Here is a 25,368-nt window from a genome sequence, read left to right on the forward strand (position 1 = left end):
GAAACAAGAAAAAGGAAAATAGGAACCAACGGGACACCAAGGGAGAGATGGCGAGAAAGCCCGACCCAGTGACCCGGAATACTAGCGAGCGAACACCCAGGGCTAGCTGTTACTCATGCGGGAAGGCCGGGCACTGGAAGAAAGAGTGCCCTAACCGGAAGGCGACTAGCGAGCCCAAACAGGCACGGCTCGTGTCCACGAGCAAGACACCTGAGACGGAAAACCATTTAGTGGCAAGAGTAACGGCGTACAATCGGCCAGAGGCTGAAGAGTCGCCTAATAGGATTAAGTTAGTATGTGGCGGAAATCGACTTTCGGCTATAGTCGACTCGAGAGCAGAGATTTCTGACATAAGGGAAGCAATGGTCCCGACGTCGGTGATGGAAATAAAGGGCGAAATCCAACTGGTTGGAGCCTTTGGTCACCGGGTAAACGCAGTTTTGGTAACGATCCCAATAGAGTTGTGGGAGGAAGGCAGCCCAGGGTTGCAGGGGCCGGTGCTGGTAACGTGTGCTGTAACGGACGAGTTGTTATCGGAAGAAGATTACCGTATGTTGTTAGACCGGAAGAGAGAGCTCCAAGGGAAAGGGGAAAGACACATAAGAAACGTAAGAATAAAGGGAAAGTGGTCTCTCCCAAAGGAAAGAACCGGAACCCCACCAGGGTGCGGCGGGCGGCCGAGATGAAGACGGTGAGGGGGACAGGATGGATCTGCGGGATGTTCAAGTCTGAGACGATTCGCTCTCCCGATTGTGGGAGGCCGCTAAACACGGGAAAGATGGGCTGGTGGTCAATGACAGGATACTTTACCGTCAGGATAGTTGGTTTGGCAGGCCCATTAAACAGGTAGTAGTGCCCCAAGAACAGAAAGCAGAGGTTTTGTGTCTAGCCCACAAGACTCCGTGGAGAGGGCACTTAGGTAGTCGGAAGACAGCCGGTCGCATTCATGAGGTATTCTATTGGCCGGGAATGGCGGCAGATATTCGGAGATACTGCCAGAGCTGCCACAGGTGCCAAATAAGGGCGCTGGCACATATTTTGGATAGGACTCCGATTACTTTGCTCACGTGACCCTCTACCCCGTTCCAAGTGGTCAATATAGATATGATCGGACCGATAGAGCTCCCTTCGTCTAGAGGTCACCGGTACGCTCTCTGTATGATCGACCTATGCACTCGATGGCCTGAAGTCGAGCCTATGAGATCACTTTCGGCGACGGCCACTTGTTCGACGCTCTTACAGGTGTTTACGCGGACAGGCTTTCCCGAACTCATTTGCTGTGACCAGGGGACTAACTTTACAGCAGGGCTAACGCGGAAGATGACTTGGATGTTAGGAGTACGCATTAGATTTTCGACCCCGGAACACCCACAAAGCAATGGAAGCATGGAGAGGTGGAATCAGACATTCAAAAATATGCTAAGCCACACCATAGCGGAAAGCAAGAGGAACTGGGACAAGGTCGTTCCCTTTCTGCTATGGGCATACAGGGAGGTACCGCATGAGACTACCGGCATATCACTCTTCGAAATGCTGTACGGAAGGGCTCCAGTAGGGCTACTAGCCATTTCAAAAAGGGTATGGACCAGATCAGTAACGCCACCTGATAGTCTGAACAACAAAGTTGCAGCATACTTGCAGACCCTAGTGGAGTGTATTAAGGTGGTCAGCGAGATAGCACCAAGCATGCGGACGTGAAACAAAATCAGTACGCGACAAATTATAATTTGAGGGCACGGCCCAAAGAATTTAGTATTGGAGACACGGTCCTGGTGAGAAAAACGTATCCTGATAACAAATCCGACGATCGGTGGGAAGGACCCGCCATAGTGGAAAGGCGAGAGTGTGAGGGCAGCTACCGAATAAGACTAGAGGACGGTAGGACGAAGTGGGTCCACCTAGACCAACTCAGAAAATACCAAAGGCAAATTTGTGCCGTTGGAGTGGTATTTGATTCAGACGCAAGTTTTGGGGAAATAGTGGAGACACCATCGACGCGGCAGTTACACGACCGTGGACGAAAGAGCGGAGAGATTGGGGAGATTCCGTCACACCTTCCGGCATTGGCACAGACCGGCCTACGCAAGGTGCTAGAGGAATTCCACTCGGTATTCGGGAGTAAGCCAGGAAAAACAAACCTAGTGACGCACAGGATAACCCTTACCGAGGGATGGACTCTGAAAAGGTTCGCCAAGTATCGGATTTCACAAGCTTTGCAAAATAAGGTGGATGAGACCATAGGGGAACTTTTAGACGCAAAGCTAATCCGGCCTAGCGTATCGGAATGTGCTCACCCAATAGTCTGTGTAGCCAAAAAGGGGAGTGGAATGCACTTATGCGTGAATTATTGGCACCTGAACACAGTGCCTGATCGTTACTTGATGGTGCCCTCCGCCGAATTAGTCTATCAGTTAGCTGAAGCCAGATACATAACCTTGCTCGATCTTTGTAGAGGTTACTGGCAGGTGCAGTTAGAGGATGAATGTAAACACCTTACAGCGTTTGTTACGCATCGCGGTCAGTATGAATGGGAAGTGATGCCGTTTGGTCTGAGAAACGCAGCCGCGACATTCCAAAGACTGATGGATTTGGTGTTGGCCCCTTTCAAGGACTTCACCGTGGCGTACATTGACGACGTGGCCATCTACTCGCGGAGCTGGGAAAAACACCTGACCCACCTCAAAGCGGTGTTAAGGGCATTAAGAGTCGCCGGACTGACGGTCAATGCCAACAAATATCAGTTTGCTAGACCGCGCCTTTTATATCTAGGACACATCGTCGGCTCCAGACAACACACGCCGGATCCAGAACGTGTTAAAGCAATAACCGCTCTAGCTCTGCCTAAGACAAAGGAGCAACTCAGGAGCTTCTTGGGTATATGTGGATATTATCGGGACTACATTTCGAATTTCGCGAAGTTGACGAACTCTTTCACCAATCTGCTCGCTCGCCGAGCACCGAAAACAATCGAATGGAATCGGGAACTCGAGAGGTCATTTGAGGCAGTAAAGACGAAGCTCGGGCAAGCTCCGTTACTATTCTCTCCGGACCCGGAAAGACCTTTCGTACTATTCACGGACGCATCGAATCACGCTATCGGCGTCTGTCTGGCGCAGTTCTCGCCGAAGGACCCAGGAAAGACCTTTCGTACTATTTTCTCCGGACCCGGAAAGGCCTTTCATACTATTCACGGACACATCGAATTTTGCTATTGGCGTCTGTCTGGCGCAGTTCTTGCCAGAAGGGCAAAAAAGGCCAATAGCCTTCACTAGTCAAAAGTTAAAGGGGGCGGAGATCCGATGGGCTACCATCAAGAAAGAGGCCTATGCAATTATCTGGGGCCTCCACAAGTTTAATTACTGGATCTATGGGAGACCAGTCACAGTGGTCACAGACCACAATCCTTTAAAATATCTGACATTGTCCACACCTCAAAGTGCTAAACTTACTTGGTGGGCTCTCGCGTTACAAGGTTACGACATACGGATCAAGTACCGGAAGGGAAAACTACACGGTAACGCGGACACTTTTTCACGTTTGGAGTCGAACGGTGAAAGTCGCATCTCTGTGCGTGGAGGGGGTGAATCTCTTCCCGGATGTTCCGGAGAACGGGTCAGTCCGATCAGAACGGACCACCGCTATTTGTAAGGTTGTGCGGCAAGGTGCAGGGTATCAAACAGGCTCAAGCAAGCACAGTTTGATCCTCGGCAGGGGAGGTGTCGGGGTGGAATCGTGTAAACACGATTCCCGCCCTTCCCTTTTTGCGCTGATAATGATCATCATTCCAAGAAGACGGTGGAGGGAGGGACTGACGAAATGTGAACGGGAAAACACCGGGTGGTCATCAGACACGTGGCCGACATGTGTGTAGGAAAAAGGTTGAGGCGGGAAGAGGGGAGTGGACGCTCAGGTGTGGGAAAAAGGAGAGAGGGATGCAGGTGATGTAGTGATTTCGTCTTGTTACGGGATTCAAGGAGTTCGCCCACGTTACTCCATCCAGACGGTTGGCGAGAGAAGTTTTGAAGATCGTTTGAACCCGAGCAGAGCCGTCAAGCAACAGAATATTCGCAAGGTGTCTTCCCGACGGACCTGCAACGGTGTTTCCCAACAGGACACACAGAACTTCATCAGATGTTATTGGCGCACCGGGTCGGTCGCCAATAGTGAACACATCAGACGACTTTGTGAACTTTACTCTGGATAACACAGGATTTAAAGTCTATTAAAAAGGTTAAATTCCTTTCTTCAAACAATTGTTGTTTTATCGTCATTTATGTTGGAAAAGTGACGTATTTTCTTGATGAACTTCTGCACCTTCGAATTATCAAGTCGAGAATCTACGAGAATCTAAGAGTCATAAAAAAGAAAAAAAATAAAGAGAATAGTACAGAACACATAAAAAAGCTTATATTTGCATCAAACAATTCTCTTCCCAAGGTTTACATCTACACAATATTGCAATACACGTGTTTAATATTTTTGTTTAAAATGATTCAACAGTAAAATATTTAATAAAATTCATATAATAACCTGTATATTACGACTCTTCAACTAGGTAAACGTGTCTACTCTGACTATTAGGCTATTATTTTCAGTTTACAATTTGGTATTTGCTTGTTGACATTCAGGCAAAGTATCCATCTTGTACTCTTCTTCTGTATTACTTATTTCAAATTTACCGATATCAACCGTTTTCTGAAAAAGATAAATCAATGGAGTTTCGACAAATGCATACATTAAAATCGAGGCGATCAACGTCAGAGCCATGACATATGAAAAGATCATCCACTGCAAAAAGGAAAAGTAGAATTAAAATTGACTTTATAACTTAAAATAGTTTTCAGCGTTATAATTAAAATTAATAAACAACACGTATATTAATTTTAATTAATTAAAAATTATATCGAAATTCATAAAATTATTTAATAATTAATCAATACATTTCTATTTCGCTATTTTACTAATTTATGTATGTATCAGATTTATAATGCAGCCTTTCGCTTATCTGGCATACAACGGTTATAAGGCGATTGTCTCTTATTCATTGTTTTAATACATAAATAAAACAAGTTACATTTAATTCAATAAAAAATTATGTTATAAGTAGTATAAATAAGAGAGACTCTGAATTAATTTGTTAAACTTTTAAGACTTTATAACTTTTATCATAGTAACACTCAACATTCCGAGGGAAAGACGTCGACCAGGGGCTAAAAATGGCAATAACCGTTGAATCGTTCGAGCGTTTCTACGATATTTGCATTTCAAAAGCTCTCGTAGACATTAAAACCACGCCCATTTTTGTTGCCCCTTCGGATATACTTCACCGCGAAATGTGAGTGAGCGTTTTTACAATAACGAGCGATTGTAGAATAATTCGCCGATATTTTTGTTATATATTTTTTTAAGAGATTTTTTTGTTCATCTTTTTACGATACGACGAGTCTTAAGAGAAACGATATTTTTGTTTTTTTTTGTTAAGAGATTTTTTTGTTTATATATAGATCTCTTTACAATACGACGAGTCTTAAGAGAAACAATATTTTTGTTATATATTTTTTAAAAGATTCTTTTTCTTTATATATAGATCTCTTTACAATATGACGATCGCCGCCGAGTCTTAAGAGAAACGATATTTTTGTTATATATTTTTTAAGAGATTTTTTCTTTATATATAGACCTCTTTACAATACGACGATCGCCGACAAGTCTTAGATATCTCTTAAGAGAATCAATATTTTCTTTATTTAAGAGAATTAATATTATTATATATATATATATAACTTTAATATTTAAGATATTTTTTTCTTTTCGTTAAGCCAATGCCATCTGTTGGCAAAATATTAAATTTTTTTTTGTTAAGTCGAAGGTGCCATCTGTTGGCAAAATATTAAACTTCATTTTTTTTAAATTATTTTCCTTCGAAATTCGAAACGGATTAAAAAAATAACAAACAGCGCGAACCGTCCGTCGCTATTCGGATCGCGCCATTTGCTATTTGGTTTTTTATCGATTCTTTTACGATATATATATTTTTTTCCTCTTTCTTTTATTTATTTTTATATTTTTATATATATTTTTATTTTTTTTATATTTATATATTTTTTTATTTTTATATAAAAGAATCAATATTTTTATATATTTTTTATTATTTTTATATTTATATTTTTATTTTATTTTTTTATTTATTTTTATTTTATTTTTATATTTATATATTTTTATTTTTATAAGTTTTTTGTTAAGCCGGCGCCATCTGTTGACAAATATCGCGACGACGATTAAATAAATGACGACAACCATGATGCCATCAATGTTCTTTCCGTTTTTATTAGTAAGAATAAAACAAAAAAAGAGGTTATAATAAAAAAAGTTACACTAACAATGATATTAACAATAAAAAAAAATTGATGAGATCTCCGTCGAATGTATCTAAAAAAAAACAATAAATATTATGTTGTATATTTATTTTAAAAAATTTTTTATTATAAATAGTTTAAATTAGAAATTAAAAGTAGATTGTAAGGAAAATCCGCAAGAAAAAAAAGCAGAGGGTGTTAGTTCTTTTTCGAAACAAAGAAGATTGATGTCAAACAAAGAAAGATGCCTAGTCATGGTGTCTAAATGTAACTGTTGCTTTTTGACTTACAATTGTTTTTTAAATATAAGAGACGATCGATAGGATTAGTCGATGTATCGCTATAAACCGCGAAGGTAAGAAGTTTAAGATTGAAATTATAAAAAAGTGAATTAAAAAGTTATAGAAAAAGTTAGTCGTAGGAAAGCCTAAATTTATTCCGAATATTAAAAAAATTAAAAGAATTTAAATTGAGCTAATGCCTAGACATTCATCTTTCTTCGCCTCGAAAAATCTTGCGGAATATTCTTACATCTATTATTTAAAATTTATATAAAGTTTTTGAAAAAACTTACTTTTTATTGATCTTCAAATAGTACTATCATCCGTTGTCCCATTTTTATTATTATACGTTTGTACGCTTCAAAAAAATAATTATATTTTTTTTAAAACCAACGTTTAAATTTGTTGTTTGTGAATAAATTTTTCCATTATGGTAAATGGATTGGGCTTTAAATACTGCTATTGAAATTTCTGATGATATATTTATCGAAATAGATATGACCGGGTTAACGTGATAGATATTATGGGTGGGGATTATTGTTTCTGAAAAAATTACGAAATACATTTTAAAAAAAATACAATTGAATAAAAAAATTTTTTTTAAAATATAAAAAAGATAATTACCATTATGGTGTAAAATTCTCCACGCTCCTTTGTGGAAGAAACACACTTGATTTTCTTCATTGAAATTTTTAAGAATTTGCACGTTGTCCCATTTTTCAAAAACCATATGGTTTCCTTTATAAATTCTTCCTTCAAAATTTTAAAGTGTATTTAGTAAAAAACTTGGTTTCTAAAATCGTCACAATCGACAGAGATCTCATCTTGGAGAGGGTTAAAAAATTGGGTAAAAGCGAAAGTACTTATACTCTAGGTTTATTAATATATGCATTCACTTTCGCTAGTCCCCATCTTAGCCTACGGCATCAAAGTCGCGTCTTATCTATCCCTCTCTATCTTTTTACATTCTAGGTCAAAGATAGGCCTCCTAATTGAAAGTCGAGAATTCGAGGTGACCCGATTCCCACACAAAGCGAATAATGTTTTATAGTTTCAATTAAAACACGCATTTTTTTTAAGTTTTAAAAAAAAAATTTATTTGAGTAAACTAACGCTACATTGGTTACATTTAATGAATATATTTGGTGGTATTTTACCATAAAGAAAATTATTGCGTACAAAAGCGATTACATAGTTATCATTAAAATATTTAGTATTAGGCTGAAGAATTTTTAAGTCTTGGTTTCTCGATATTTTGTAGAGAAAAAATAAGCAAAAGTATCCGCACGTAGGGCTATACGGACCTTGGAGCATTCTTCGATTCCAGCGCAACTCCTTGAAAATCTGTGTTATGAACTTTATAATTTTCGGGATTTTTGGCGGTAGATCGTATGAGTCAAAATAATAAGTCGAATTTCGGAAAAAAAAAGCTATCCAGTGTCGTCCGGGATTCTTGCTGTTTTCCGTATTAACGATAAAGCTCTTCTTTCCGATTGTTTGAGGTAATAAATCCGAAGGATAAACGCCACCGAATGTCTTGCTAATTTCGGAATCACCTAATGCCAGTTTCCAGAGCGTAATCGTATCCATTACTTGTTTAGTAGTCGATGTAAATGTTTCGCGATCGATCGATTTCTATTGTATTACGATATTCTAAGAAGCATATGACGTTAACTGTTTCTGGCAAAGGTCTTTTGAACTTTAAATCGAAACTAACATTTCCATACGTCAACACAGAGGTATGATTTTCGGATGCCGCGCGGTCAGGAGTTAGGTCGAATACGTGGAACATGTATCCTTGAGCGTAGTCGGAATACGATATATTAGCGAATTTTCCGTAGAAAAATCCCCCTATTTCTTCGAATAATGTTGCGTAACTTCGAGCGTAAGATTTGGCGTCAAAGTCTGGACAGAACGGGTTGGGTGAAATTAAAATCGAATCTTTTATAACAGAAATATAGTTTAAGTCAAAATTTTCAAAATTAAAAGGATTTAAATCGACCTGTCCATTAAAAGCGTTATTTCGCACCAATCTGATTATAATTATTTTCGGAATTTGACCAATTATCGCATTCGATATATTTGAACTTAAAATCCCTTTACTTAATGTAAATACTTTAATGTTAACTCGTCGATAAGGCATTTTAATTACAGAATTTTTTAATGTTTTTTCCATTCCAATTAAGATGTTAGGACTTACTTCTATTCTATTTACTTTTAACGTAATATTCTTTAATCGAATCTGATAAATATCGGCTGTCGCCATTAGAGCGAAAGCGTCTTTCGAACGTTCCAATTTTATTCAAACGTCTACGTTGTTTATCAATAATTTAGGTTGATTAATAAAATTGAAATGAAGTCGACCGTATAAATCTAATACTTGGCTTCTGCTGCTTTTCTTAAACCTGATGACTAATCCTTCATTCTTGGCGTCTTTAATCGGGTTGGTTTCGTTTTAAAAATCCGGCGGTATATTTGTAGAAAAAAGAGCTGGTTAAATAGGTTTTTTGCGCTTCTTCGGAGGAAAATAATAGATTTGCTATTATCGCTCTATATGGGTAATTAGCGTGCGTAGATATAGTTTTATCATTAAATATCGTAGTACATTGAGAGAACATCGAATGCAAAAAATTATTCACGGGTGTTACTAAATCGGTATCGAGAGTAGAAGTTCCGTTTTGTTTAGTAACAGTAACTTGCGCATTAATCGAAATACTGCTCAAATCTATTAAGTTTTCTCTGGAGCCGGGGATTTGAAATTCTATAGGAGATTTCTGATCGGTTATCGAAGCGATGGGATGTAGAATAGCCTCGGTAGTATTTAAAATCGCCAACTGGGTCGGAATAGTTTTAAAAAAATCTAGTTTCGATTTTAAACACAAACAGAAGAAAGGATCCATTTTTTTTAGGAGAAAATATCTACTACTTTCCTCTTCTTAGTATTTTTTCGTTTTACGCTTTTTCTTAGACGTTTTCGTTTTTTACCCGACCCGCTTTGAATTTTTGTAATGACGTCATCTTTTATTTCTCCACCTGCTTGATTAATTCTCGATAGAGCCGAGTCTTTTAACGATTTTCCCATGAGTATATCCGATCCGATATATTTCGCTATATTTAACGCTTTTTTTCCAATATATCGACCCGCGTGTTCTAATATTGGTATTGCTTCGCGAAAAAGTGATCCGAAAAATCCATATCCTCGTTGAATCGGCCGACTTTTAAAGTACGGTCCTCTTCCCCATTGAGGAGTAACGTAAGGGGTGTGAAAAAATATAGAATCGGTATATCCTCCTGTCTGCAAACGATAATAACTAATACAGTCCTCCGGTTTAAGCTTCATTTTATCAAATAACCGATTCTTTAATGAATCCGGTTTTATATACTTTTTCGACGAAAACACAATACCAAAAGTGTTTTTCCCGAAGTAAATATGACGTTTTCACCCGTTGATGTGCATATGTCTACGGTTATAGTCTCGATATAATTCGATCGAAGAGGGAAAAATAACGGAGTATTATAAATTTTAACGATTTGTTGATCTTTTTCTCCCATAACTGGAATTACTCGGAATAGTGGAGCCGAAGTATCGCCTACGTGATGCGATTCTATTAAATTAGAATATACAAATATTTCTGTTATTCCGGCATTTAATTTTAAGGGATAAGTTCCCGTAAATTCTCCTTCGAAATATTCTAATCGATCGAATCCTAATATATCTTTTAATTGACTATTAAATTTTATGGTAGTTTCTCGTATAACTTTCAATAATAACTTTTTATCAGAAAGCGATTTAAAACTGATTGTCTGAAATGATTTAAGAAATTCTCTTTGTCCGTATAATTCAATTGGTATATGTGTCGTATTTTCGACGTTTTCGATTTTTACTTTATCTATATATCTATTTTTTTCGATTAATGTAATAAATTCTTCTTTAAAATCGGTAAAAAATGAATTATATTGAATCTTTTCATTTTTTCCTCTTATAATACATTGTTTTAAATACTCTAGATTCAGAGCTGAAAGAAATGTAGGAGCATCTTGATTTATGTGTAATTCGCAATCTTGAGCGATCTGAATCGTCACAAAGCTGCCTTCTTTGTTATAAGAAAATTTAATAAGACCATCCTTTCCTAATTCTTTTAAATTATTCGTAATAGTCTCGAATATATTACTTGATTTGTTCTCTCCTATAGGATATAACGGAATTAGTGTAGCCAAATCATCAGTTTTTACTTTAATCAACTTCGTCTCTTTAGAAATTATGTTGTAAGTATTATTTTCGCTAGTTATATTAAACCACGAACGAGGTATTATTATCTGGGACAATGCCGCTTCCCACGACCCGCTTAAATTTATCGGCAGATTAATTTTCGATGTGAAGGACGATTGAGTATTTTTTGGAAAATAGTCCATACTCGCTGTACTGATAAGCGTAACATAAAACCTATCCATTTTTGACTTTCTGCAGTTCTTCGTTATAAAATCGACCTGTAATCGTCTGGTTGTTGTAATCTTTTAACACATAAGTGACCGGGGTCGTCGGAAAATCGGTTTTTTATATAGAAAACCTCTTTACTCCATCCTGCCAAATATCTTCTAGAAAACGTTTTACGTTTCTTAGAAATTCTAACTTTATCATTAATTTTATATTTATATTTTATTTTCGTTTTCGTTTTACTGTAAAGTCGATTAAAAATTTGTAAATGGTGTTTAGGTTTCACTTCGGCCGGAGGCATTCCTATAGTTCGATGTTTACTATAATTATATGCCTTCACCAAATCGTTTAATTTATCGATATATTTATTAGAATTTCGATATGTAATAAGACGATAAATTTTATTTTTTAAAGTTTTATTAAACTGTTTTATGACCGACGCTTTCGTTTCGGAATGAGTATAATAATGATTTATTTGATGTTTTTTAAATAAATCCTTAATAACAGAATTCATAAACTCTTTCCCTTTATCGGTATGTATCATTCTGGGTATTACTTTTCTGAATATTTTTTGAAATGCTTTTTTTATCGTTTCGGGTTTTTTGTCTTTTACCGGAATTACATACGCATATTTAGAAAACACGTCGATAGTTGCTAATAAATATTTTATTCCATTATTATCTTTTGAAAATTGTCGAACATCCATAAGATCTGACTGGAGTAGTTCTCCTTGATATAGCGCTTTAGTTTTACGGCGGCTATAATTTTTTCGTACGGGCTTATGCAACGTATACGTATCTTGAGTCGATAGCCATTGTTCGACGGTTTTTCTAGGCAACTTTGTCGCATTTATTAGTCTTGTTACGCCGTTAAACGATGTGCCGGATGAGATGGATTATAACAAATACAGCTTAATAATCTTTCCATGAAATATGTTTTTTTTTAGACGAGCCAATCCGTTTAGGAATTTTCGTAGACGAAACTCTTTTTGTTCTTCCGCTAGTAATTGATCGTATGGGAGGCGGCGGAATCAATGGCGTTCGAAAACGAAGTATGGGCAATTCTTCTATTCATAATCGACTCGATAGCGCCTTATTTCCTATCCATTCTCTAGGAATATTAGATTTAATAATCGCTTGATAAAATTCGTTAAATCCAACAGGCACGATAGAAGATTTTCGATTGCGCTTTAAATGCGACATCAGATCCGCTATATGGGAATTAATTATCGGCTCATTATTTACCAGAAATTCTCTTTTTTCGTTCCAATCGTATTGATATTGCTTTAGTAATTGAATAATATGCTGAACATATTTTTGATATCCCAGCGGGAGAGAAACTGATATCTGATCTTCGATAGTCGACGGTTTTGTCGGTTCTAACGATGGTTGCAATTCTTCGATCAGTTCTGATACCATCGAGACTCGAATCGGTTCTTTCGGTGCGTGAATAGTTTGTTTAAATCTCGAAATTAGTTGACTTAATAATTTAACTTTCAAATCATCCGATAAAGTACTTTCTTCTAATAAATCTTGGATATTATCGTGCAATCGTATTTCCGGTTTTTGCAGTTGATATTTAGGTACTAATTCGGGAGGTACTAACGCCATTCGTTGAGCCATTTTTTTTATAATCCAAAAATTCTTTTAGCTAATGATATTATTGGATCTAAAATCGCGCCTAAAAATCCTCCTCATTGATTTATCAAAATCTTCTTTTTTGCTTGGAAACCTATTTTTTTATTTGCGAGTTTTCGAATACATTTTTTATATTTTTTTAATTTATTAATGTTTACCGGTACTCGGCCTTGCAGTGTATTATCGCAAATTTCGCATATGACTTTTATCTGATCGGGCGATGCTTCTTTCAACAAAGCTTTTCTCTGAGCAGGTGTTGCCTTTGCCAGCACATTTAACAAATGATAATTTTTTTTGATATTCTTCATTTTTGTGGAATATAAACCCAATACACGCCTTGGTTGTCGGGAAAACACGAATCTTGTAAACACAATTCTTTATCGGTCGACGGATTGGAAATCGATAAACAAATAACTGTACGGTTTGGATGTCGTGCTTAAATATGCGTCTTTGAAGTAGGGCATTTTGCCTATAAACGCTTGACGAGCTAGACAGTTGATTTGGCTTTCATCTCTATTATTCTTAAATAAAATCAAATAATGAGTATTTAAACTAATATCTCTCATTACTTTATTACGAGGAAATAAATTCTGCATTATCAATATAACGCTTATATTTTTATGATGCGATTGAACGGTAAATAATTCCGCAATTTTTTCGGTTATAGAATGCATTAAATCGTCTATAATTATTAAATCTACATTTTCGTCGATACTTTCGGGAATACCGCATTTAAAATGAATATTTTTCTCTTCCATGAACCAAGGTTGATACATCGAGTAACACCATAAAATGCGATTTAATCGTTTTTCATAGATATTTTCATGTAGCATTTTCCGAACTAAAGAAGTTTTTCCAGATTGAGATGGGCCCACGACGATACAACTGGACGGATGTTTTAAACGCATTTTCTGCACAGTAAGTTAAATTCGTTCTTTAATAATTGTACACCATTATATTTGTGAGGCAATCCATCGGTCGAAAATCTTCGAATGTCGTATACAGTTCTTCCACATTCGTACATTTATGTAAATAAAAGTTTCTACCTAAATGTAAAGAATATTCGCAAGTAGTGTTTTTTATATTAATTTCTTTAAAATTTGATCCTTTTAATAAAACTATAAAAGAAATTGTTAGCGAAAATATTTCTATACAGCTTATAATAATAAAAGCGAGTACTATTTTGCGAGACATGATGATCTAAAATAGCAATTAAAACCGAAATAACTGCTTATTAAATAAAATCAAAAACACTACTGCACATGCGCGAAAACATAAAAACCACAATCGCGAATTTAAAAATTATTTTATTCGAAAAGATGGAAGCACGCGAGTATACAATACCCGCAATTCGCTGGACCGCGTTTTTCCCAGTCAATGAGAGAGTATTTATTCCATACGATGTCTCTAGAACTTAATATCCTTGCATCGAGATGGCCGAAAAATCTATCAAAACAACTACTATAGAAGAAAAGTTTCCTCTGACCATTAAATTTCTATACTCAGTAGATTTTCAAACGTGGCTTAAGCCAAAAACGAAACATTTCCGATGGGTGCTCACATCAAAAGAATCTTACCAAACTCCCAGCATACTCATTGAAGAGAAATCTAACAAAACATTTACTAACTTGGACGATTGCGCTTTCTGACGCTCTAGAAAATGACCCCCACCACGGACTCAACAAAAAGAATATTTCAAAAACGTATTTTGAATACGAAATTAAAAATAAATAAAATTGCATTTTTTTTCTCGAAAATTTGTGTTTTATTTAATAATAGCACAAACCATTAATTGTAAATAATATATATTTTTTAAATTCGTTGATCTAAAAACAAATTGTAGTGTGAGAAAAAATTCGCTGACCTACAAAACAAATTATAACGTAATAAATTCGTTGACCTAAAAAATAAAATGGGTGTGTGAGAAAAAATTTGGCTGACCTAAAATATAAATGATCACGTGAAGAAAAATTAATTCTGTTAATAACGTTATTAAAAAAACATGTCGCAACACGAAAAAAATATATAAAAGTTCGAATAATATTTATAAAAAACATGTTGCAACATGAAAAAAATATAAAAAGTTCATTTGTCTAAACGATTGCATCATAAAAAAAGCTTATTGGTCTAAAACAAAACTAATCGATTGCGTCATACAAATTGATTTCGTCATATAAAGCGCTACAAACTAAAATTAAATTAGTATTATATTAATATCGGAAGAAAACAAGTCGAATAAAATGGAGACAAGAAAAATAGCTTCGCTCTCTGACGAATTAAATTCGTTGGTTGATTGGAAAGATTTCTCTAAATTAAATTTAACAGAAGATGTAATAAAACGACTTCAAGATAAAGTTGATTGGGATATTATTTCTGAAAAAAATCTTAGTGATGAATTTATTGAGGATTTCCAAGATAAATTAAACTGGAATAAAATATGGAAAAGCAGACATTACTCTCCTACTTTTTTAAACAAGTATACTCATCGAATTAATTGGGATGATGTTTGTCGTTATCAGCAGTTAACAGAAACATTTTTGAGTGAATATTCTGATTATCTAAACTGGGATCTCATATCTCAATATCAAAAACTGAGTTTTCAATTCATTATAAGTTTTAAAGATTCACTCAATATGCGCTTGTTTGTAAATATCAACGATTGAGCGAAGAAACTATTAAAGAACTTGAAAACTGTGTGGATTGGGAGATTATTTCAGATTATCAAGATTTATCCGAAAAATTTATGGAAGATTTTAAACATAAATTGGATTGGTGTAGTCTCATTAGTAATCAGAAACAATTAACAACCAAATTTATAACCGATAATTATCAATTTGTTCTAATTCGTGTTTTGGCAAAAATATGCGAAAGACTTTAATTTTTTAAATATAATTAATACATTTATACACGTATTTTGTATACTTACTTCTTAATTGATGTAAATGTTTTTTTATTTCAATAAAAAAAATGAATTGAATTGAATATTTCTATTGTATTTTTTTAATTACTTAACACGAATCGCTTATAATGTATACTCTTCTCCGGTGTTGGCCTCACATTTGGTTTGTTCACTCTTTTACAAAACGAGGTCAAATCAACTCCCCCCAACGATATAAAGACAGGAGGTTTACTTTCTTTAGCTAATTCTTTATCAAGTTTTTTCTCTGCACACGAAAAATATTATTATTTGAAGAAGGAGAAGAAAATCAATAGAAGGTAAGTTTTTTCAAAAAACTTTATATAAATTTTAAATAATAGATGTAAGAATATTTTCGCAAGATTTTTTTTTCGAGAAAGATGAGTGTCTAGGCATTAACTCAATTTAAATTCTTTAAGTTTTTTTTAATATTCGGAATAAATTTAAGCTAATGCTTCCTACAACTAACTCTTAAACTTTTTTTTAATAACTTTAATTCGCTTTTATAATTTCAATCTTAAGCTTTTTTCTTGCGAATTTTCTTTAAAAAACTGCTTTCAGTTTTTCAAAATTTCTAATTTAGACTATTTATAATAAATATGCATTATAATATTTATTGTTTTTTAGATGCCCTACTATGTTATAAATCCTACTGAATCCCACTCTACCGAAGTTTAACGACGTTGATCATAAAAGAACTTCACGCATTCTATGGAGCCAATTGTCATATCTTATAATTATTTTAAATTTCATTATTTTATGTTCTTATTTCTAATAAAAAAGAGAGAGATGTCGTCGTTTATTTAATCGTTGATGCCGCACGAAAAAATATATAACGTAAAAGAATCGATAAAAAGCAAATATTGCGATTCGATTAGCGAGGGTTTGTGTTGTTTATTTTTTAAATACCTATCTAATTTCGAAGAAAAAAATAATATATTAAAAAAATGAAGTTTAATATTTTGTCGACAGATGGATTCAGCTTAACCAAAAAAAACTTATATCTCTCTTAAATATTAAAGTTATATATATATATATAAATATTAATTCTCTTAAATAAAACTTTAAAATATTGATTCCCTTAAGAGCTTTATATATATATAAAAAAAAATTCAACAAAAAATACGTATATCTATATAAATCTCATAAAGTTATATATAAATATTGATTTTCTTAAGACGTATAAAAAACAGCGAATCTCTTCGTATATAAAAAACACCTTCCTTATTTCAAAAAAAAGAAAAATATTTTGTCAACAGTTGGTGCCAGCTTAACAAAAAATTTATATATAAAAATAAAAATATATAAATATAAAAAAAATAAAATAAAAATATTAATTCTCTTAAGATGAGTTAACAAAAAAACTTATATAAAGTATACTAATAAAAGAAAGAAAAAATTGATGAAAAAAATATATATATCGTAAAAGAATCGATAAAAAGCAAACAGCATTCGTGATCGTCGTCGTTTATGTAATCGTCGTAGTGACACACATTAATTTGTCGACAGATGGCACTGGCTTGACAAAAAAAAACTTATAAAAATAAAAAATATATAAATATAAAAAAATAAAAATATATAAATATATATAAATATTCATGCTCTTATATAAAAATAAAAAATATATAAATATAAAAAAATAAAAATATATATAAAAATATAAAAATAAATAAAAGAAAGAGGAAAAAAATATATATATCGTAAAAGAATCGATAAAAACTAAATAGCAAATGGCGCTATCCGAATAGCGACGGACGGTTCGCGCTGTTTTTTATTTTTTTAATTGCCTTTGAAATTTCGAAGGATCCAAAAAAATAATTTAAAAAAAATGAAGTTTAATATTTTGCCAACAGATGGCACCTTCGACTTAACAAAAAAAATTTAATATTTTGCCAACAGATGGCATTGGCTTAACAAAAAAAATATGTTAAATATTAAAGTTATATATATAATAATAATATTAATTCTCTTAAATAAAGAAAATTGATTCTCTTAAGAGAAATCTATATATAAACAAAAAAAATATTGTTTCTCTTAAGACTCGTCGGCGTTCGTTGTATTGTAAAGAGATCTATTAATAAAGAAAAAAATCTCTTAAAAAATATATAACAAAAATATCGTTTCTCTTAAGACTCGGCAGCGATCGTTGTATTGTAAAGAGATCTATATATAAAGAAAAAAAATCTCTTAAAAAATATATAAAAAAAATATCGTTTCTCTTAAGACTCGTCGTATTGTAAAGAGATAAACAAAAAATCTCTTAAAAAAATATATAACAAAAATATCAGCGAATTATTCTACGATCGTTCGTTATTGTAAAAACGCTCGCTCACATTTCGCGGTGAAGTATATCCAAAGGGGCAACAAAAATGGGCGTGGTTTTAATGTCTACAAGAGCTTTTGGAATGCAAATATCGTAGAAACGCTCGAACGATTCAACGGTTATTGCCATTCTTAGCCCCTGGTCGACGTCTTTCCCTCGGAATGTTGAGCGTTACTATGATAAAAGTTATAAAGTCTTAAAAGTTTAACAAATTATTCCAGAGTTTCTCTTATTTATACTACTGTTATAAATTAATGTATTATTTCAAATAATAACAGAAAAATACTACTTCAAAAGATTGAAAAGTAACGTCATTTATTGCCTTTAATACTATGTACTCTTAGTAATCCGATCCACTCGTAATTTGAGAATTTTGTATATATTTATAATTTAAAGTTACATCTAATTTTTACTTTTATATCTTGATTATACGCACAGTGGCGTAGCGAAGGGGGTGCAAGGGGGTGTATCATGCACCAGGCGCCACTCGCTAAGGGGTGCTCAAATGGTTTCCAAGGCAAACTATATGTATTTCTGGAGGGAAGAGGGGGCGCCAATAAAGTGCCGGGCGCCAGTTATGTTCTCTACGCCACTGTACACGCAATAAAATTTGCAGATAAATAAAACTTTACTGTCCTTGAATTTGTGTTATGGAAACTCTTTGGTTACATATTTTGTTTTTACTTTCCCGGCTCTGTTAAATATAACACAAAAAAAAATATGGCATCTGTCACAATGTGACACCCAAGATTTTAACATATTTGAACTCAGGGAACGTCATGAAACGTTCATCCACTGAAACGTCAAGAAATGCAAAAAATTTCGGAAAGTTTTCTTCGATTTTGGTGTGTCTTGTTGCATGTTTATGTTTACCCTATTTGAAAAATGATAACTCTTGTGTTTCTGTAGAAAATTTCTGAAAACCAAGTAGGTTTCTGTAGTAGGGAAATTGATTCTGTTAAATTTTGGTGCTTAGTTAAAGATCGAAGGAGTGGGGAGATAAAAAAAAACTATCGTGTAGGATCGAATGTATACTTGTTATTAGCATTTACAAATTTTTATAAAAATCCATCTCTACTTTCGAAATTAAGCTTCTTGCCATTTTAAAATAATTAAAAATAAAAAAAAGTTTAAGTAAAATATCGTAACAGATGGCTCCATACAGGCTATTTTAAACGTAGACGAGAAAATTAAGCAATTCATTGCTGGATTCTTTAAACAGTTATAAAAGAATGTACTGTACACTTTTTGTGTACATTTAGCAACAAATGTGTCCTACTTGTTTCTTCATCTTCCATTTTATGAAATCCGGGTGAACATTATGGTTTAAAAACACTTGCGAATAATATCATACTTACCGCATTTGTCATCGTTGCAGGGAAAGGTTGTCTTAGTTGACCACAAATGAAATACATGACTGGGATGTGCAGCAAATACATCCAAATTATCAAACGGTCCAAAATACGGAAAATTTTTAACGAGAAAAATCGATTGACAATACCTAAGAAAAAAATACCAAACATTAATTTTTAGACATACTTTTATAAATGAACTAATCAGTTATTAATTTGGAGATTATTAAAGGTTTGGATATGAGATTTTAATTTAAATAAAACACAAAAAATTGTTGCGAATAACAGGTTTAAAATGAGAATAAACACTTATCGTCAGTACTGCAATGAATTTATAATTTTTAAATAAAACTTTGACAGTTTTGAGTCAGAAAGAGAATGTAAGTTTGCTAGGCATAAGTATGACTGAAAAAATGAGATGTTTTTGAACAAGAAAGTGTGAGAAAGTCGGACGATTTGTAAGATAGTCATCCTTGATGATTTGCAGGTTTGTCAAGATTGTCATCCTGCTGCTCATTCTTTTTGGTGTATGAGCATGAAGATGACTCTTATATTATGATTTAAATCATTCTCTGTTGGTTTTTCTTTTCTTCTTTGCTTTGAACTTTTACTGTTGGTTCTATGTCTATAACTTGAATGTTCCTAAAAGCTGAAAGATTATCGTGTTTGTAAATTGATATGTGTGAAAAAACGAGACTTTACAATGCGTATTTTTCATGGCCTAGAGAGGGCACGACTTCTTTACATAGTGGCTGGCTACTTTATCCGGGTCTCTTAATACATCAAATGTAGAAATAAAGCAAGAATAACTAAAAAAATAATTATCTCAGAGACTTTGTGAAATTTGCCTACTAAACACTGGTAACAATTACCAACATTTTAATAAGTCAGACATCTACAGAAAATTAGTTACATTTCATGTTTTAAAAATGCAAAAATAAATTAAAAAGTGATTCGTTTTTTCAGCACTATTCTAATTGTTTACTCTTTTCTAGTTTCCGATTAATTTCAACAAAATATTACCTGTAAAAATATATAGTATTTTATTATACATGTATTCAGTGCTGATATTCAGCGGGTTTGCACAGGTTCGGCCAAACCCGTTGTTAAAATTTTCAGTTTTCCGAACCTTGTTAAACACATGTAACATTTCTCAGTGGTTTTGTTCCTTTTAAAAAATATGTTAAAGTATACGTATTATACTTTGTAACACTACTAAACTAGAGCTTATACCCCGTTCGCACCGAGCATTTCAACCTAGATTGAAAGCAATGTCAGGGACTATGCCTTGGTCCAATCTCTCTCGACCGTTTCAATCTCGACCGAAACGAGGTTTAATCGCGATCGATTCAAGAAAGTTCTTGAAACTAGATCCAGTCATAAGAGAGATCCCACAATCTCACGCGCGCGAGATAATACAAGATGGCTGTGAAACACGTGTCAGGCTATGGACAGCGAAATAATAAAAATATTGTATTTCCAGGAACGATGACATCTGTCTATTATCAGCAGTGCCATTCAGGGTGAAAAATTTCTCTGCTTAAAAGAAAGAAAGAAAAAAAAACGGTCGACAGCGCTAATATACTATTGTTACCTGGTCTTCGCCCAGGTCTCGTTACGTTCCAAATACGCCACTGATTATTAGATATATCGCAAGAAAAGGTATTATATTTATTTCTAGCCAAAACTTCCATTTTGTTTGTTGGTCATTGTTCGGGAAAAATTTTCTGCTAGCGAACTGTTTGTTAAATATTTCGAATATCACCACTGCATGTATTCATATTCTAAATGTTTAGTCATGATGGAAAGTTTATCTAAGTGTGTTTTTTTATCCCGATCTCTAACATTTTTAATACACTTATAATAACATATAATTTTTTTCTTACTAAAACATTTTTGGTTAAACAATACTGCATACTGAACTACATTTCAATAAGGTGTAAATTTCTGTATGCTGACCAGTAGAGATCAATCCATTCGTTGGTAAACACAGGAAGATTCCACTGTGTATAAACATAGTCTAAGAAATACCGAAACATTTTAATTCAGCAAAAATATAATAAATACAGTTAAATTTTCATAATTGTTTGAAAAACGCTTCATTCGTTTGCGTTATAAACATTAATTGTGAAAATGACAAATACAGTTAATTTAGTTACGAAATGAATCCTACAAACCTCCATGTCCAGTAACACATGCAATGCATATCCATGCTGTAGATATTGTCCATGCAAACGGAGATAACATTTGATGTAAGTACAATATAGTTTCATTTGGAAAAATGTCTTTCATGTATCCGTGCAATCCAAATATTACTAGTGTCATTAGTATAATGCTGACAATCCAACAAAATATTTTTGTAACCTGAAATTTAAAATAAAACTACTTGCTGAAGTCGTAATTGTATTCGATTTAATTACTGAAAAATGTAGAATATGAGTAGTATTCCTATATAATCATGTACATTGAATCTATAATAACAGTTTTATAAAATTGAATAATCTTTACAAGTAAGGTAAAATCTACAAGTTGTATTTTCTAATACAGTAATGTATCACAATTACAGTAGAGACTCGTAAATCGGAACTTCGGTAATCGGCACGATTTTCAGTCGGACTGTGTCGTGCTGAATCGAACGTTTTTGATACTAGATTTACTTCTAAAGTATAATTTTCATGTTTTTATATTCTTTAATATATTTATTTTGTTTGTACAAAATGCAAAAATAATTTTTAACGATACAATAGCCTCGATTATTATTATAAAAAGTTTCGTTAGGCTTAAAATCGACGAAAATTCAACACGAAGCGACCTGCAACGGAGAAAAATTCAACACAAAGCGACACGAAACGGAGAAAAATTTGAACATCGGACAGGTTAATATATTTATTCGTACATAATCCGTAATCGGGAACAAATCCCTAATCTGAACAACCCCAGTCCCCAATTGATTCCGATTTTCGGTTCACTACTGTATTACAAAACGTAAATGTAATTGTAAAGCAGAAAACTGTTTGATTCTATCTGCTTCCGTGTTTAAGAAGTGTGGGTAAAGAATTTTTCCATAGAAAATACATTATATTTGTAACTCCATCTGCTAAAGATCGCGTGTATAACTAAACAAGATACAATCAGCATTAATTGATCTGCTGTAATATGCCAAGCATTTCATTTAGAAGTAATCTTAATTTACTTGAAAGTAAACAGCATGACAGAAGACAATATGATATAAGTTATTAATTAATACTTACTTTTTTCAATTTCATTTCTCGTTTTTTCTCTGATAAAAAATATCCGAAGAAAAATCCAAGAAAAGACGAAGTTAAATGAGAACAGTATGGTCTTGTGTAATTATAAAGATAATAATGTAAGAATTTCCTGAAAACATTAAAAATAAAATGTTTTAAATGAAACAGTACAACCTTCTTCAACAATCTAATATTAAAATATCAATGAATACATATAAAATATAGTTAAATTAGAAATTAGTAGATCTTTTATCATCTCTGTGGTATATACTTCATAGTATTTAGGATACTTCAAAAATCTCTATGTAGAAGCCAGGAGTTTACCAAATTGTGTAGCCACTTGTAAAGCTAGAGTATATGTAAGTTCCATTCAACTAACAGAAGCACAAAACCTTGAACACTGGCAGTCGTTGCCATTCGCGCCTCATCACAGGCTAACTGATTAAAGCATTCCCAAGAGGACTTTCTATGGAAAACTGACTCTTAAGTGTTAGACACGTGAGAAAAGAAAAGAAAATTCTAAAGCAAACCGTTGATTACATGCGATTCCGCGGTTAACTACTATTGTTCAGTGATTTTATTCAATATGCCATGGTGAGTTGTTTATCCCGAATTAAGGCTATTGCTCTGTTATATTTGCCTTACATAGATGAAACATTTAGATTAATAGCGAATAAATTTTAAACAAATAATGTCATCATACAATAAAAATAAAAATTAATTAATGTTACATACTTTTTAGAATTAAAAGAATTAAAAGAACAAATTTAAAGAATTATTTTTATAAATATATGATTATGTATATGATATAATCGGTTATATTGATTCCTTACTCGGAATCCATGGAGTAGCCAATCATTGTGACGTCTTTAGAGATTAACAATTGAGCAAAGTGAGTTACGACGCCTGCCAGAATTAGGAGGGCTGTGAAAATATGTCCGATCTTTGTCCACCTGAAAAGAAAAAATTGTATTTTTAATAACATCGAGTATTTCTTATTTCAGACACATACAACGCAGAAAGTGACCCATTGAACTGCTGCGAATGACACATTCTACAGTAAAATCCACTCATTGTAATAACGGATATTAGTACAGTTATCTAATTCTTTTAAAATTAACAAGTACCTTAACCTATAAAGTTTATTGTAACCAGAATTTCAATTAGAATAATTCTTTGTCATCAGATAAACTGGCATATATACGTAGCGTTTTTGGGGAGATGAACTTCAAGACATTGCATTTATCAGTATTAACAAAGGAGTTAAATATCAAATGCTAAATCGTTTTAATCGCTACTTGGTCGAGAAACGATAATTTGTTTAATAAATTGCCAGATTCTTTTATTTTATGCTCTCTCTTGTCCAAGACGATACTGCAAAGACTAGCAGGTAACAATAAATAAAATATCAAGAGGGAATCTTCCGGTAGTACTTTCTTTAGTAAACTGGCCACCTATTTAGGTCTTAGAAGCGTCAATAAAAATAAGAAAACCGCTTAGTCTGTTAATAAGGCGCGAACACACGACTACCACTGTTGTTTTTCTACTCTGCCAATTTGGCTTTAACAAATATTATAAAATTATTTTAAATATTTTTTACAGATCTTAAACTGCATGCGTAATTTACAAATTACATTCAAATTACAATTTTTTATTTTACGTTTGTATTTCTTAATTTAATTTGAACAGACGAAGAAAAAAAACTAAAACTGTTCTCTTTTTCAAATCTGCAACAACTGTTTTTTATTCAATATACGTAATCCGAGATCGTAATTTTGATTTTCGAGAAGATTAAGAATTCTGCAATGGGAATGCAGGATCGAGTATTGTGAATTATCCCATGGATTTTTATGAGTGTGAAGTCTCGAATATATAGCGTCCCGTTCTTCACTACCAGGTCTCTCCAATTGTGGGCCTGCCTAAATCCATAATGGATATAGAGAAGAAAGTCTTCTTAGTGTCTAAAACTGAACGAACATACGAACTGTCGTATATAAAGAAAATGTACATAGCGTAAGAAATTTTCATTATAGTGTAGGACTACATATTTTTAGTATGAACGCAATGATGTATGCTATATAAAATTAATACGTAAACTTACCTATTGTACAAGAAAAGCAAAAGTACAGCAGGAATACTCTGCTGACATAAAACGCTGAGGAACCATAAATGAGTGTTTACCTACACACAAAATGTAGATATTTTAAATTTCTAGTAAAGAAAATATAAAACATATTTAAATAATTGAAACGATTGTAATGATAAAACCACTTATTAACATAAGTATCTTGCATGAAATTGTGCGTATGCAAAGCGTAGTTTAGCCAATTCTCTTCAATGTATCGGGCTTTACGTAATGTTTCATCCCAACGAGGACCATCTCCAAAATGTGGTAGAACGATTGTAATGGCCAAAATACATAACGCCGGTAGTGTTAATCTATAAAAAACAATTATCGTTTTTTATCGCATACAAGATGAAATCAATTTCAACACATAATATTTATGGAAAAATTATGCAAACTTCCTGCATCTTTGCGATTTTTCCTCAAAATGTTTTTTTTTTATTGTATTATGGTTAGATGAACTAAAACTAGAAGACACACTTTTATTTGTCAGAAGACAAAAGGAATTTATCAAAAGTCATTTACATTTAAAATTCATTTTTAAAATATTTGATATGAATACATACAAATGATGCTTAGTTATAGTAAGATTTAATGACAAAATACCATTTTTATTTTTCCGGTTAATATTTAATTTATAACAGAAAAAAAATATGAAGAACGGTCGAAACATGACTTAAGATTTTTCCATTTT

At 33.3% G+C, this 25,368-nt stretch overlaps 1 protein-coding gene and 1 long non-coding RNA gene across 2 annotated transcripts; both read right to left on the reverse strand.

The window, feature by feature from the left end:
* Window positions 1-4,566: 4,566 nt before the first annotated feature.
* LOC136975753 (nose resistant to fluoxetine protein 6-like) lies at window positions 4,567-21,648 on the reverse strand. Its single transcript, XM_067270842.1, has 3 exons — window positions 21,479-21,648; window positions 19,308-19,450; window positions 4,567-4,788 (listed from the first exon to the last, which is right to left on the reverse strand). Exons 1-3 carry the CDS (start codon window positions 21,624-21,626, stop codon window positions 4,597-4,599), a joined length of 483 nt encoding a protein of 160 aa, XP_067126943.1. The 5' UTR covers window positions 21,627-21,648; the 3' UTR covers window positions 4,567-4,596.
* A 1,761-nt stretch (window positions 21,649-23,409) lies between these two features.
* LOC136975754 (uncharacterized) lies at window positions 23,410-24,982 on the reverse strand. Its single transcript, XR_010880824.1, has 3 exons — window positions 24,829-24,982; window positions 24,651-24,730; window positions 23,410-23,502 (listed from the first exon to the last, which is right to left on the reverse strand). It is a non-coding gene; the product is annotated as an uncharacterized lncRNA (long non-coding RNA).
* Between the last annotated feature and the right edge of the window lie 386 nt (window positions 24,983-25,368).

The sequence above is a fragment of the Centruroides vittatus genome, unplaced genomic scaffold, assembly GCF_030686945.1.
Source record: "Centruroides vittatus isolate TY-2023 unplaced genomic scaffold, ASM3068694v2 contig_387, whole genome shotgun sequence".
Taxonomy (NCBI): domain Eukaryota; kingdom Metazoa; phylum Arthropoda; class Arachnida; order Scorpiones; family Buthidae; genus Centruroides; species Centruroides vittatus.

Coding starts and splice junctions, on each gene's coding strand:
- LOC136975753 (XM_067270842.1), bottom strand. CDS start 21,626: ATGACACTAGTAATATTTGGATTGCACGGATACATGAAAGACATTTTT. Junction 19,451..21,478: donor ATGTGTTACTGGACATGGAG/GTTTGTAGGATT, acceptor TTTTTTTCTTAG/GTATTGTCAATCGATTTTTC. Junction 4,789..19,307: donor CTGCAACGATGACAAATGCG/GTAAGTATGATA, acceptor TCCTTTTTGCAG/TGGATGATCTTTTCATATGT.